The sequence below is a fragment of the Dryobates pubescens genome, chromosome 14 (assembly GCF_014839835.1).
Source record: "Dryobates pubescens isolate bDryPub1 chromosome 14, bDryPub1.pri, whole genome shotgun sequence".
Taxonomy (NCBI): domain Eukaryota; kingdom Metazoa; phylum Chordata; class Aves; order Piciformes; family Picidae; genus Dryobates; species Dryobates pubescens.
This window is the reverse complement of record NC_071625.1, coordinates 8,617,643-8,633,572: the sequence shown is the minus strand read 5'-3', so window position 1 is coordinate 8,633,572 and position 15,930 is coordinate 8,617,643. Positions and strand designations below refer to the sequence as shown.

Below are 15,930 nucleotides of genomic sequence, written 5' to 3'. Positions count from 1 at the left end.
GCTACTTGCACCCTAGGTAGTTTCAGAACTGGAGTCTCTAAATATGCAGCAGCTTAAGTATATTGTTATAGGGATAATTATACCCTCAGTCTTACACACCTCTGCAGGAGGATGGGCATAGGGAGATTGCTCCACCACCACTTCAGCTTGTGAATCATTCAGCAATGAATAGTGAGGCAAAGCTTTACCAATTCGTACCAAAGAAGCTGGAAGAGGAAACACACTCCTCTGCAGCAGTCTAAGGCGGCCACCCTGAAGGGTGCCTTTGGGGGGAAGGAGAGGAGTTTCCTGAGGAGCTCTCCATAGTGCTCTGGGCACTGAACCTCTTCAAGCCGCTAAAGCTCTTCCATACATGCCACAGGTAGTGAGGTTCACAGGCTAGGAGCTTATAAAATCTAAAAGGTGACACAGTCTTCAGGCTTTGTGGAACTTCTCTGTCATCTGAGAGTGGCTCGCTCCTAGTTCACCCATCCCAGCTGAGCGTTAGTGCCTGAAATGAGGCGGGCAGAGAAGAGTTTCGTGATGCACCCTTTCCAAATGGGTGGCAAGAGGTACAGCTGCAGTCATTTCAAGGCTGATAAGCAAGGCATGTGGCAGTGCACACTGATGTAGGCTGTGTTGTTAGTCTGGAGTATGACATGAAATGGTACTGTCTAGGTATTGCAGAGTTCTCAAGAAGTGCCGCTTTCTGTGCGATAGACTTCGTGTATGTGCAAAGAACAAAGCCGTTGCAAGTTTCCTTTAGCTGATAATCTCTGTGGATTTTAAGAGCACTTTTTGCAAGTGTCAATCTTTTCAGTTTGACTAAGCTGTCAGTGATTGAATTGTATGACAGGGTTCAACTTTGGTGAAATTGGATTTGGTGACTCTGGTGAAAATAGTTTTATTGCCTTTCAAGTGCCGCTGGTTACAGCTTGTGATGGTTTTGTTGCTGGGTCTTTGGTTTGGGGTTTTTTTTTCACCTGACTAAGGTTTGAGTTACCTAATTGTGCTGTTGGAAGAAATGTGAGGTAAAAGATTTTCTAGCTGTATTTACCCACTACTTAGTTGATATTTTCTTTCCAGGATACACAATGTAAGAGGTTATTCTTATATACCAGTGTGTTGGAGGGGGTTGTTGTCCTTGTGGCATTCCAGGGCACACATTTCTGGAGAACCCTGCTTAATCCCCCTTTCAGGTTGCCAGAAACCAGCTCATTGACATTTTCTGTCAATTAGTTTTTCTTCTTCTTCTTTCAAAACAATCAACAGGGAAATCACATTGCTCTGATGTGAACATTAGCTTTTGAGTCAGCAACTCAAACATTCAGTTTAACAGAGCTGAAGACTGGAATTCAGCTCTAAGAGAGCAGCTCGTGGTTTGCCCTTGCTCTCAATTTGGACTTGGATTTCTGGCAGAGGCTTGAGTGGGTTTGGATCTGATCTGTGAAGTGCTGCGTATTCTCCACAACTGCTACAGCCCCTACTGCTTTAACTCTTGGTGTTCAGCCCCCCATATGATACTTATGAATGCAGGAAGATACATAATTTATTTCTCTTTCGTGGTTTTAAGTGAAATGTCCATTCATGTGATTAATTTTGTCAGCACTGCATTTATTTTTGCCTTGCCTCACAGTACATTGACTGTGTGTGTTTGTGGCCATCCAGTGGGGTTAGGTTGGTTGGTTGGTTGTTTTTCAGAACTCCTGGGTTTGTTTGCATCTTATTTGGTACATTTATGTTTATGTTACAGTGTCAGTTCTGTTTTAACTACCAAATGTAAATCACCACCTAATGCTAATTTGCCACTTGTTAACAATAAAGTGAATATGCCAATAAAACTTCTTGTGATGCACAGAGTTTTGCAGCCAACTGTGAAATTCTCTTAAAATAGCACAGGGATAGGTAACATCATTTCAGCCTTGGGAATGTTGTGATGTCTTTGGTCTCAAGGACACCAGACATGATGTGAAGATGATCCAGTGTCTCCTAGTGCTTGGAAGAGAACCACCAAATTACTCTTTCCAAAGGTAAGGTTCTTTTACTTGACTTGTGAGATGGGATTTGGATTCCTTAGACACTTTGAAAATATTCTTAGATGAGCTATTTAACCAGGTGTGATCTGCTTATATATAAACTCTGCATCTCTTCTTTTTACCAATTATAGGGGGAGTTTAGTTCATGGAAAGGCTATTACCATGTTTCCTCTTTGGGTTTTAATTTTAAAGATGATTGTAAAGTATAATACATAGAATCAATAAGGTTGGAAAAGACCTCAGAGATCATCAAGTCCAACCTATCACCCAACACCTCATGACTAACTAAACCATGGTTCAAGTGCAACATCCAATTCCTGTTTGAACACCTCCTGGACAGTGACTCTACCACCTCCCTGGGCAGCACATTCCAGTGGCCAAGTACTCTCTCAGTGAAGAACTTTCTCCTCACCTTAAGCCTAACCTTCCCCTGGCACAGCTTGAGACTGTGTCCTCTTGTTCTGTTGCTGGTTGCCTGGGAGAAGAGTCCAACCCCCACCTGGCTGCAACCTCCCTTCAGGTAGTTGTAGAGAGCAATAAGGTCTCCCCTGAGTCTCCTCCAGGGTAAACACCCCCAGCTCCCTCAGCCTCTCCTCGCAGGGCTGTGCTCAAGACCTCTCACCACCCTTGTTGCCCTTCTCTGGACACATTCAAGTGTCTCAATATCCTTATTAAATTGAGTGGCCCAGAACTGGACACAGTACTCAAGGTGTGGCCTAACAAGTGCTGAGGACAGGGGGAGAATGAGCTCTCTGCTCCTGCTGGCCACAGTTTCTGATGCAGTCCAGGATGCCATTTGCCTTGGCCACCTGGGCACACTGCTGGCTCATGCTGCTCATACATAACCGATGTCTGAGCTGGATTTGTTCTCCTTCACGAGGTTAAAGCTCTGACTTGATGAAGTGACTAAGCAGGAAAAAAATCAGAAGTTACATTTTTCTCCTGTCAGGTGTGAGCAGAAATTGTAATAAGGGTTTGGGTTCCTTATTTTGGGGGGGATAAATACAGATGAGCAGAGCAGTAGAGAGCGAGAAGGTCCCCCTCAGCTTCTTTCTTCAGACTAAACCACCCCAGTTGCCTCAGCCACTCCTCACATGACCTGTTCTTTGAACTCTTCACCAGCTTCATTGCTTTTCTCTGCAGCCATTCCATCACCTCAATGTCTGTCTTATAATGAGGGCCCCAAAACTGTCCTAAAGGTGTGGCTTCAGCAGTGCTCAGTGCAGGGGCACAATCACTGCCCTGGTCCTGCTGGTCACACTATTGCTGACCCAGCCCAGGATGCTGTTGGCCTCCTTGGCCACGTGGGCACACACTGGCTTATCAACCAGCTGTTGATAACACCCCCAGGTCTTCCTCTGCTGGGCAGCTTTCCAGTCACTCTTCCCCTTAATGACAGCAGCAAATTTAATCACCCAACTCTATTGGAAGACAAATATTTTATTATCAAAGGAGTTACAATATCCAAGTAAGAAACTGAAAAAAGAGTTACAAACAGCTATAAAAATACTTCTATTTATTCAAAATAAAATATGAACCTTTCATTAGGTAAATGCCCATATATTATTCTCTGAAAATAGTCACGTTTGTCTAACATGTTATACATGTTACAGAAAATAACTGCATGTAACAGATCACAATCTGAAGGCAAGAAATTCTAGCTCCTCTTGCAGCTAAGTCTCAGATAACCAAGTACACAAGGCCACTGCTGCTTCCAGTCAGCTGAACAAACTTACACTCGGGCATCTCCTTGTTCTCCTTCCACAGGCCTCACTTCAGCCAGCAGAATTGTGCTACAGCTCTCAAAAATCACTACACTTCCCAAGTTTCCCCAAAAGTTAACCTTTTTTCCCCTGTTTCTCCGAGCCTATCTCAGTTTGCAGACTGATGCTGAAAACACGGTCACGTCAGCAGTACAGCCCCCAAGTCACCTGCTTTTTAAATGGTTCCTTCTGGTCCTTGAGGCATTTTGTAGAGTTAGAAACCAGCTACTTTTCCAAACTGCTTTCTTCACCTGCAGCTTCTCAGCTCGTTGTGTACATCGTGGTAGACACATACGTAGATTGCTTTCCTTGTGATGGAATGGTAAAGGCACTCAAAAGATCAAACAATTCAAAGCAGTGTCCAGAACAGGACAGTGGGACCCAGCCTTCTGCAGAGTCCTTTTGTTCCAAATGCTGGTCTTTCATTTCCACCTCTTCAACTTCAGCAGCTTCCTTCAGCCATTTCTGTTTGTTCCGCCTCCAGGAACGAGGCACAGTAGCTTCCCAACAAAATCCTGGCCCACAGTGTTGCTAGAAGTGGGCAGAATTACTTGGAGAATGCACATGGAATGCAGATTCTGAGCAATGCCACTGGGAAAGAAAAGAGCAGGGTTCACCTGGAATCACCTGGAAACGATCTTTTCAAATTTATTCCAGCAGGATCGAAGGCTAGACAGGTTTTCTTTCAGTTCACAAAAGTCTTGGTTACATTTCTTTTTGGACTGTTCCCCTGTTCCTGCATCTTCTCTATTGCCAGTATTTAACTGTGTGCAAACCTGAAAGAGAACAGCTTGTGATGTTACTTGAGGAGTGCTTGTTCTTTTCACCTAGACATCTTCTGGAACAAAATTACTCCATTCCATCTCAATAAATAATCGTGGAATTGCAGAATTAGTTCAGGCAGGAAAAACCTTTGAGATCATCAGGTCAAACCATTGTCTGTCTAATGGAGGTACCTTACAGGGTAACGAAGCCAGGAGGCTGGGCTACTCACAAGACGTTCCCTGGCAGAACATCACTTAGAGGTTCTCCCTCTGAGCACAGCCCTCCTGCTGTGCCTGGCCAGCTGGACTGGGAGAATGCAGCTTTAACACACAGCAAACATGGAGACCTGAAACCAATGTGTGCAACAGAGAACATTCTCTGTCAGGGCGCTAAAAATGAGCCTCCATTGTCAGAAGGACTGGAAAAATAATCACAGTCACAGAATGCATCAGGTTGGAAGGGACCCTGGAAGGTCATCTCATCCAACCCCCTCTGCAGTCAGCAGGAATATCTCCCAGCCAGATCAGGCTGCTCAGAGCCCCATCAAGTTTGACTTTCAATGTCTCCATGGATGGGGCCTCCACCACATCCCTTAGAAACCTGTTCCAGTACTTCACCACCCTCACTGTAAAGAACTTCCTCTTTATGTCCAGCCTACATCTAACTTGCTCCAGTTTCAGACCGTTGCCCCTTGTCCTATTGCTACAAGCTTTCCAAACAGTCCCTCCGCAGCCTTCCTGTAAAAAGCCAGTTAAATGCTGAGCCATGCTGCAGAAGTCCTGACTGTAAGTGTGCTACCTTGAGACGGCTGGGGAAAGACAGAGCTGTTCTCAGGGGTTAGTGCTGCCACCTAGCGCTCAGGATCTCACGCAGAGACAAGGAGACCCTGGTTCTTGTCGCTGCGCAGGGAGCGGTCATGGGTTTTACCAAATGACCTTAACTGGTATTTAAAACCCAGGCATCCGCAGCGTTAGGCAGGAACCCTGTATGTGCCCTGGTGTTGCTGAGCCAGAACGCCAGCCCAGCCACGGGCTGCAGGCTGTCGGCAGCTCTGAGCCAGCACAGCTGATTACAGTCTGCTACAGGTGGATCCCAGCCCTGGGATCACACTCAGTGTAAAGGTGGAAGTTTGCTGAGGAGAGTTGAGTCTCCTCTCTCCTGCTCCTCTGTGACTCTTCAGGACTGCCTCCCTGTTTGCTGTGACTGCTGGACCTTTACTGGGCTGAGTATAACTTTATATGCTTTGTATCAACATTGGGATCAGTTTGGCTATTCCATTACATCCATTTTCATTTCAGCCTGTGGGTCTTTCCTTTTCCTGATTCCTCTTCTCCGCTGGGGAGTGGTCAGCTGGTGACAGAGCAACTGCTGGAGTTTAGCCCCAGATACAAGCTAAATGTAAACAAAAGATTAACACTCTTTGGGAAACCTTTTATGGTAAGGCAAACATCAGCTTCACCACAGGTGGCCAGGCAAAATACAAACCCCAGCATTACTTTGAAGTTGTGGTTTGTATTTTTTTTCCCATTTCAGGGAGAAAAAGAGAGTGTTAAATGTGGCCTTGAATCCAAATCAGAGAGTCACAGAATGTTAGGGGCTGGAAGGGACCTCGAAAGATCACCTAGTCCCAACCCCCTGGGAGAGCAGATTATCAGTTTTAACCAATCAAAGAATTGCATCCTTTGGTCCCTATGGGGAGGCTTTTTGATGCTGGCCAATAGTTTTGTATTCAGTAAGTAAGTGTGAGCTACACAGATGAACGCTCTTCCTTTGCTGTGGTAGTCTCTGGATTGCTGTGCTAGATTTGAGAGACAAATCAACTAAATTGTTAGACATCCAAATCCATCTTCTTGTCTCACTGTTGTTGAGTTTGAAATACTATGCTTAAAATCAAGATCAAAAGGATTATGGAGAGAATTTGGCATAGAAACCCAGTGAGAAGTAACAAGTATGATTTTTATACACTAGAGAAGTTAAAGGTCTTCTTTGCACAAGTGTGACCTTTGTCTTTCAGTGCAGAATTAACTGGGGTATGTCAGTACTGAACCAGAGCATGTATTTTCACCGTAGACTTCCAGACCATTGTCTTACTTAGGCTTGGCACTGGGCATAATGTCTGTTACAAGACGTGTGCTATATATCACATGTGTGCTAGCTCTACCTTTGAGAGGCAGATCTCCTTGGAGATCTTCAACACAAAGCCAATCACATGCTTCCAACAAATTGCAGACCAACACTGCCACTCACCTTTCTATGTCTGCATAAAATATTGCACTGTAGAACCTGTAAAGTCCCACACGAGACTAGTGCTGCTTTCCATCTCAAGTCCCTGCTGAGTCTTTGCTTATGAGAGAATCTGAGCATGTTGCATGCCATCCTCTGTAGTGATTGTATTTCCTGTAAAGACAGCAAGAGAAAAAAAATGCCCTGAGAGGTCTGTACACTCTTAAGGCTTTAGAATGGTAGAATCACAGAACTGTTTTTGATTGGAAAAAGAACTTGAAGATCATTAAGCCCAACCATTCTCTAACTCTACCAAGCTAGGTGCTATACCATGTCCCTCAGCACTACATCTCTGCCTCTTTGAAACACCTCCAGGGGTGAGAATTCAACCACCTCCCTGGTTGGGAACCCTTTCAGTGAAGAAGTTTCTTCTAATATCCATCTTAACACCCTCCTCCCGCCCCGGTGTGACTTGAGGCCATTGCCTCTCCTTCTAAGAGAACACTGAGTTCTCTTTTACAAACCCTTCCATCAGCACTAGACTTGGTAGAGTGAGATAATGCCTGGACTTAATGATCTCAAAGGCCTTTTACAACTGAAATGAATCTAAGTTACCATCAGTTTCTTAGGCTTTTGTAGTGCCAATCTTTTCCAACAAAGCACAGGACTAATCTAGAATGGAATAGAACAGAACAAACCAGGTTGGAAGAGACCTTGGAGATCATCGCGTCCAACCCATCATCCAAGACCACTTAATCAACTAAACCATGGTATCAAGCACCCCATCAAGTCTCTTCCTAAACACCTCCAGTGATGGCAACTCCAGCACCTCCCCAGGCAGCCCATTCCAATGGGCAGTCACTCTCTCTATGAAGAATTTCTTCCTAACATCCAGCCTAAACCTCCCCAGGTGCAGCTTGATACTGTGTCCTCTTGTTGTGGTGCTGGTTGCCTAGGAGAAGAGACCAGCCCCCACCTGGCTACAACCTCCTTTCAGGTAGTTGTAGAGAGCAATAAGGTCTCATCTGAGCCTCCTCTTCTCCAGGCTAAAGCAACCCCAGCTCCCTCAGCCTCTCCTCATAGGGCTTGTGCTCCAAACCCCTCACCAGCCTGCCTGCCACCTCTTCAAAATATTAACAATGTAATTTTGTAGTAGGAATAATAATAATAATAGTGTAAGGATCTTAAGGAGTAATCATAGCTGTTAACAAAATCAGTTGATGCAGGTAGGAAAAGAATGAGTAACAACAGCTGACAATTGTGCTGTCACTGGAGGCCTGCCCAAACCATCACTTGTAAAGCTTTCGCATCTGAAGGGAAAAGCTTAGCCAATAAGACATTTTTTTTTTCCCCAGAAAAATGAAAACAGATGTTGGGAAACGTTAATCTTTGCCTCTGCTGGCAAAATAAAGTATTTTTTTTCTGTGCTATCTTGAATTAAATGTATAAATGAAATTTTGTAGCAGGGAAAGAAAATCACCACCCTTCTCAGGTATGGAATTACTTAATGTTTTAATTTAAACCCCATCCACTTACTTGACAAATGGTGTGATTTGAAATTCAACTAAAGGAACAACCAGGCATGTCCCAGTTTGACTCCAAAAAGTTCACATTGCCCCCTGTCATAGGCATGCTCTTCAGGGACTGGACTGCACAAAGAACTCCCTTGAGTTTCTGTTCTCTAAATTTTACCTGAGTGTCGTTGCAGAAGAAGACTCTTTCATGTTTTTTATTCCTGCAGCACCTGTCACGATACTCTGCAGACATATTTACCTGTAAAACACCACACACAGTTAAACATGGAGGTGCTTTTAGACCAGTGAGCCAAATTTCTCACTCACAGCTGGTGATCTCAACACTAAGTTGTCAGCTTCTCCTCAGGTGTACCAGGGTCAGTCTGCAATTCTGAGCTTGTCCTTGGGAAGCAAAGAAAAACCCAGTCCAGATACAACTGCTATAGGTCTTCACACACAGAATAGTTGAGGGGAGAAGAGACCTCTGGAGGTCTTCTGGTCCAACCCCCCTGCTTGAGCAGGGCCACAAAGAGCTGGTTGCTCAGAGCCATGTCCAGATTGCTTTTGAATGTCTGCAAAGATGGAGACTCCACAGCCTCCCTGGGCAACCTGTGCCAGTACTCAGTCACCCTCATGGTGAAAAACTGTTTCCTGATGTTCAGGCAGAACCTCCTATGTTTCAGTGTGTGCTCATTGTCTCTTGTCCTGCCACAGGGCACCACTGAACCCAACTCTGTTCTCTCTGCTCTTCCCTTCAGTTATTTCTATACATTGAGAGAAGATTCCCCTGAGCCTTCCCTTCTCCAGAATGAATGGTCTCCGCTCTCTCAGCCTTTCTTTATCGGACAGATGCTCCAGAAGCTTAATCATCTTTTTAGCCCATTGTTGGACTCTCTCCAGTGGCATCATATTTCTCTCATACTGGGGAGCCCCAAAGGTTCACCTGAGATGAACAGAACTTAATCCAGTAAGTGTTTTCAAACCCAAGAGTTTAGGGAGTAAACAGTCATTGACCAAAAAAACCCCACCCAAAACCCAACAAACAAAACAAACCCAAACAAACATTAGGAAGTTAATGCACATCTCTGCTTGTACCACAAGAGAATGAAGTTTTGCTGCAGTCACACTGCACCCAGATTTAGACCTAAATGAATACATTAACAATCACAATAAGACCTACAGACTTGTGGCTTCATTTGCTAACTGCTACGGGATTGATCCATTCCAGTGTTTGAAGAGAGGGACCTTTTTATGAAGGCATGGCATGACAGGATGAAGGGTAATGGTTGCAAACTGGAAGAATCCACATTTAGATTAGTCATTCTGATGAAAGTCTTTGCCATGAGGCACTGGACCAGGTTGCTCAGAGAAGCTGTGGAGGCTCCAACCCTGGAAGTGCTGAAAGCCAGGGCGGATGGGGCCGTAAGCAAGCTGGTCTAGGAGGAGGTGTCCCTGCCCATGGCAGGGTGCTTGAACTAGATGATCTTTAAGGTCCCTTCTACCCCAAGGCATTCTGTGATTCTAGGATTAGCAGAGGCATTTCTATGAAAATGGGATTCTTCTGAGAGCTTTTCAGAGATTCTGAAGAAGCTTGAGTCGTCTCACCCCATCACATGAAGCCACCACTCCAGGATAACGTGTGCTTCTAAATTGCTATTTTATCCTGTGTTAAGACAAGGAGCTCTTTTCTTTATTTGCTGTCATCAAAAACAAGCAACATTTTTTGAAAGCCCCAGAGCTACTACCTACCAGCTCATCGATGTCGTGGCTTAGTATATTCTCATACTTCGCACGGATTTCAGTCGTTTTGTTTCCCATTGTACAAGCTGATGAGTTCACTGGAGACAGAACAAGGAGCAGTGGCAGAACCCGGAAGATAGATCTAAAAAAGGCTGGATTACAACAAGAGGAGGTAAGTCCACAGTACATGTGACAGGGTGTGTGCTGTAGTAGCAAATACGTTCCCTTCAAAAGGGAACTTTGTACAACCACATGATTGGTACCTTGAGGGAAGGATCCAGCTCTGGACAAAGACACTGTTTGGGTGTCTAAACTCCCTCATACTCAAGGATGAGAATAGAATAGAATAGAACAAACCAGGTTGGAAGAGACCTTCAAGATCATCATGTCCAACCTATCATCCAACACCACCTAATCATCTAAACCATGCAACCAAGCATCCTGTCAAGCCTCGCCCTGAACACCCCCAGCGACGGCGACCCCAGAATAGAATAGAAAGAATAGAATAGAATAAACCAGGTTGGAAGACACCTTCAAGATCACTGCGTTCAACCTCTACAACTACCTGAAGGGAGGCTGTAGACAGGCAGAGATTGGTCTCTTCTCCCAGGCAACCAGCACCAGAACAAGAGAACACAGTCTCAAGCTGCACCAGGGGAGGTTTAGGCTGGAGGTTAGGAAGAAATTCTACACAGAGAGAGTGATTGCCCATTGGAATGGGCTGCCTGGGAAGGTGGTGGAGTCACCATCACTGGAGGTGTTCAGGAGGAGACTTGACAGGGTGCTTGGTTGCATGGTTTAGTTGATTAGATGGTGTTGGATGATAGGTTGGACTCGATGATCTCAAAGGTCTCTTCCAACCTGGTCTGGTCTATGCTATTCTATTCTATTCTATTCTATTCTAGACTGGCTAGGATGATGCTTAAAAGCTTCCATTTGGCTTGGCAAAAATGAGAGCTAGAAATTTAGGTTGGAGGTTCCTGGACTAGTGTGAAGCATTTCCACTCATCTTTGCTACTCAATAAGAACTGCTATACAGAGTAACTTTGAGGTGGCAGCCAGGAAAGGAAAAAAGAATGCCCTGACCATCACTGCTGGTTTCCTTCCTCTCCAGTGAGGAGGGGAGTACTGGGTACATCCAGCACATGCACATGGGCATCTCTGGACGTGGGTGTCACTAGTCAACTCCAGCCTCAGAAAGAAATCTTGACTAAGAGGAAAGCAATGAAACCTGATCAGAATCTTTACTGACTCTTTTTCCCTCCATGAGGGAGAAACCACAGTCACACCCTGGATCATGCACATCATGAACACAAAAATTAGCTAAGGTGAATCTATGACAGTCTTTGGGCTTCAAGTGGACAACTGCCTTCCACAGAGCTCTACCTCTGTAGACTTCTATGCCACTGTGCCAAGTGAATTGTCAGTAGGTAGGGCTGGGATTCTGTATTTTAAATGGATTTTACAACAATATGGAAGAACTCAATTACAGGACAATGGTTTTCTCATAGGCCAATAATGCACCTCTTGATTCCAGTACAAAAAAAGCACCGCAGTGCCTGTTTCCAAGTCACTGACACAAGCAAGCTGGATATGCTGCTGCAAAATTGTGCTTCCAAAAGATACAAATAACAATCTTCTAAATGAAATAGAGTCTAACAGATTCCCAACACTCATCGCTTGCTTTGTCCAGCAACAAGGGTGAGAACTGCAGAGTCATTTTACTTTCTCTGTGTTGTCCAGATTGTGACTCCTTTTGGAATGAGGAAGTTACAGAACCAAAGCAGAGAATTCAGAAAGAATCACAGAATCCTTTAGGTTGGAAAAGACCTTTGAGATAATGGGGTCCAACCATTCTCTAACTATCCCAAGTCAGGTGCTAAACCAGGTCCCTCAGCACCACATCTCTATCTCTTTTAAGCACTTCCAGGGATGGGGATTCAGCCACCTCCCTGGGAAGCCTCCTCCAGTGGTTGGGAACCCTTGCAGTGAAGAAATTTCTTCTCATATCCCACAGATCTGTTGCACAGTCATGAAGTCCCTTGACCGGCAGCAGGATTACAATGAAATCCGTTCAGATGTTCCTAATGGAGTCCTCTGGAAGCCATTAAGCGAGAGTCATAGAAAGAAACTTCAGAATGAAAATTGAAAGGAGTTTTCTTAATATTAGGTAACTTCCAGAGAAGTGGAATTGACAGTGCTCTGCATGACCAGCGTTCAAAAAGAAGGGGAGTGTGTGTTTCTGCTAACACCCCATCCTTCTAGTGAAATCTCAAAAGCTCATGGGTCGTATCTGGAAAACACCAAAAAGTTCTCTGAGAAATACCAGGAGGAGTCAGCATTCCAGGATTTCCAAATGTTAAAAAGCCCCTCTCGTGTTTTTTGATTAAACACACGCACACCGCGTCCTGCGCACACAGCCTGAAAGCATCACGCCGGAGGCGAGGCACTGTCCGGACCGCACAGACCCCCTGCCGCAGCCGCAATCCCCGCCGGCGGAACTTTCACTGAGAGTTTTTCTGTCGCGAAGCTCAGCAAAGGTGCGGAGGAGCACGCCGCAACTCGCTGCCGTCGCAGTTACGGCTCCGGGGGCCCGGAACCGAGCTGCCGCCGGCACCTACTTCGAGGAAAAGGGGCAGCGGCAGGTGCCCGCGGCGCAGCTGCCCCGCGCCCAGCACCGTCTGGCTGCTGCTGCCGCTCCGCACCCCGCTTCCCGGCAGCGGGCGGGATGGGAACTGGGCGCTTTTACTTTCATTCTGACGGGGAAATGGAAAATAAAAGAAAACCCTGGAACTTCCCCGGACATCACCGCGGGTTTAAAAGGACACCGGGCAGCACCGCGCCGCCACAAGCAGGCGAGGCGGCGGAGCTGGTGAGCAGACAGCGCGGCTGGGGATTGTGGGGGGGGAGGGGGGAGGGAAGGGTGCGGAGCACAGCCCAGCCCAGCCCAGCCCTGCCTGGGCGCAGGTGGAGTAGGGCTACCCGCGGAGCTCTAACCTCCGAGAGACTCGGTGCGGTGAGGTGCGCGCTCCTTACCATGGATCATGGTCCGCGGAGAAGGTGGCAGGGAGCTGCGCCAGTGGCTCCGCGGTCATGGTGGCGGCGGCGAGCCGCCCATGGTGGCTGCAGCCCACGGGGCACCGCGCAGGGCGGGAGCGAGAGGAGTCGCGGAGACCGGACAGGACTCAGCAGCCCCCCGCAGCTTGCCTGCCCGGGGAGGGGGTCACGGCGCTGTCAGATGCGGCTGCGGGACGGGCGGACTTGGCATTTCCCATGGGGCTTCCGCTGGCGGCGGCTACTTTCACTTTCTGCTCCGCCGGCAGCCGCGGTGCTCCCCGCCGTAGGTCCGGGCTCCGCAGCCTCAGCACGGCGAGGCGGGCGCGGACGGCTGGCGGGCCGCCAAGGCAGGAGGCATCCCCGCTCCGCCGCCGTGGAAGTCGGCAAGGTGCTTCTGGCAGCAGCGGCCGGGGTAAAAGCAGAAGAGGGAGGTAGCGGCGTGCGGCTTCGGGATCCCCGCAGGCGGGACGGCAGGAGCTGTGGCAGGGCCCCAGCGTGCCGTGGGGTGTTACACAGAGCCCCGGCTACACGCCCAGTGCCGGCCGGAGAGGGAAGGATGGACCTTGGCAGTGTGCGTGGAAAGAGCCGCTCATCCGCGGGGAGCCAGTCCTTCAGACGAACCCAAAGCAGAAAAACTGAAGAGAAGGCGGATAAACCCCACCCCAACCGTGTTCTGGAATCGGCCTTTTAGAGGAGAGGGAGTTGCGATCTTGAGCTGCTTCACAGTGCCCTGTCCCGGAGTGAGACTGCCAGGAGAGAACCCTCCCAGTCAGGCTTGCCACAGGCTGGTGGCAGCAAGTCACAAATGCAAGGTGGATACATGGGTGTCTGCAGGCTTCACCCTCTGTCCCCACCACCGACAGATCATCTTGAGGAAATTGGGAGGCTGGTGAAGGGTCTGGAGAATAGGTCTTGTGAGGAGCAGCTGAAGGAACTGGTCTTGTTCAGCCTGGAGAAAAGGAGTATGAGGGGAGACCTTAAGGCTCTCTACAGCTACCTGAAAGGAGGTTGTAGTGAGATGGGTGCTGGTCTCTTCTTGCTGGTAACAAGTGATAGGACAAGTTGCAACAGGGGAGGTTTGGATTGGATATTAGGAACAATTTCTTCACTGAACAGGTTGTCAGGCACTGGAACAAGCTGCCAAGGGAGGCAGGCCCAGGAGGTTGGATCATCATTCCTGAAGGGATTTAAAAGATGTAGCGCTGAGGAACATAGTTTAGCAGCAGTCTTGGTAGTGTTAAGTAATGGTTGTACTCAATGAGCTTAAAGGTCTTTCCCAGCCTAAACAAGACAGTGAATGGCACAGGAGTGTATTTTAGTGTAGAAGAAGCTCAAATTCTCAAAGACATCTGTAGCCAGATGTGGTTTTCCAGGTTAATCCTGGAAAATTGATGTTTTGGTGCAGGTGAAAAGGCTTGGAAGGAAATAAGGTAGGAAATGTCTTTGTAGCATCCCCTTCACATCTCCCACCCAACATACTTTTTTGAGTTCTGAGTTCTGTATCACTTTTCTGTGCTCTGTGAATCTTCCCTTCTCCTAATGGTGTTTATCTGAGCGAGGATAGGTACCGGAGTGTGAATAAGACAGAGGAAATATATGGAGTTGGCTAAGGTGCAGACTGCTCATGATGGTTTCCTCCCATTCTTTCATGCTGGAATTGTGCCACTTTGTTCACATATGAGGAAGCTTTTAGCCCTCTTTGCTTATCTCTGCACTACAGTCTGGTTTGGATTGGGTTATGTGTTTCTCTTGAGTTTTTCTTTGGAAAAAAACTAATCCTTCTGCAGAAGTATTCTCACAAGATTAAAGAGTGAGAGTGTCTTCCACCCCTTCAGCTTTGAGCAGCTTGACTTCTAGCAGTAATTTCACATCACTACTGTACTGTTTGGGCAGCGATCAATATCAACACAGCTCCGTGCAAAGAGCAAGCGTCTGTCCTTGCTGGATCCCTTAACACATGCCAGATTGCATGTGATGGATGGCTCAGATCTTGAATTTGGACAAGGATTTTGCCTCACTAATTAGCTACATCACCCAGCTCTTAGATGTGTGCTGTTATCACTGCTTTTATAAATTTCTTGTCTTCTTTTCCCTCTTCTGCCAGACACTGCCTGAAAACATCCCTCCATGCACATCTGCATTTTGCCGGCATGTGCAGGTCAGGGATGATACAGGACTCTTCTTTAAGGTGGGGAGGAGGGGAATAGCACCTGGTGTAATGAGAGAAAATTTATAACTAGCTGTTTGTAGGACCTGACACTTAGATACTGGCACTTCCACAACTCAAATGCTTTGAAAAAGCTGCACTATAAAGCTCCACTCATGCAAAACCATATCCACAAGATCAGCTTTCTTTCCAAGCAGGCAGGCAGTTCTGCTGATTTCTCATGTGTGCTCACGACAGCAGGGATTTTATGCAGATGCTAGCAAATTATCAGGCTGTAAAATAGAAAGGAGCACTTCTCTAGCTGCCATCGTGCTGCCAGTTTTCTGCCTGAAACATCCAGGAAGCCTGGTTATTGCTTCAATTTAAATTTTAAACCAGTAGTGCAATTGATGGAAGGAGCCAGTGTAGCAGTTCTATGGTTAGTGGTAACAGAATGGTTTGGGTTGGAAGGGACCTTAAAGATCTTCTACTTAACGTGACTGTGACAGGTGACACTGGAGCATTGATATGAATTTTTTCTTCAGTAGTGGCAGGGTTTTGTCTGCTGCTTGCTAAGAAGATGAAGAGTCTGTTTATTGAATGTGTACAGAACTCTTTCTTTACTCAGAGTAGCAAATAGATGGTGTGATCTGTACTTTGGCCCTAATCATGTGTTTAGATCCCTGTTTGATGATCCAATCCAGGAC

General features: G+C 46.8%; 1 protein-coding gene across 1 annotated transcript; it reads right to left on the bottom strand.

The window, feature by feature from the left end:
- Nucleotides 1-4,354: 4,354 nt before the first annotated feature.
- Nucleotides 4,355-13,152, bottom strand: LOC104304988 (interleukin-7). Its single transcript, XM_054167434.1, has 5 exons — nucleotides 13,057-13,152; nucleotides 10,030-10,172; nucleotides 8,459-8,539; nucleotides 6,791-6,940; nucleotides 4,355-4,554 (listed from the first exon to the last, which is right to left on the bottom strand). The coding sequence occupies exons 1-5, from the start codon at nucleotides 13,064-13,066 to the stop codon at nucleotides 4,402-4,404; spliced, it is 537 nt and encodes a 178-aa protein (XP_054023409.1). The 5' UTR covers nucleotides 13,067-13,152; the 3' UTR covers nucleotides 4,355-4,401.
- Nucleotides 13,153-15,930: the final 2,778 nt, after the last annotated feature.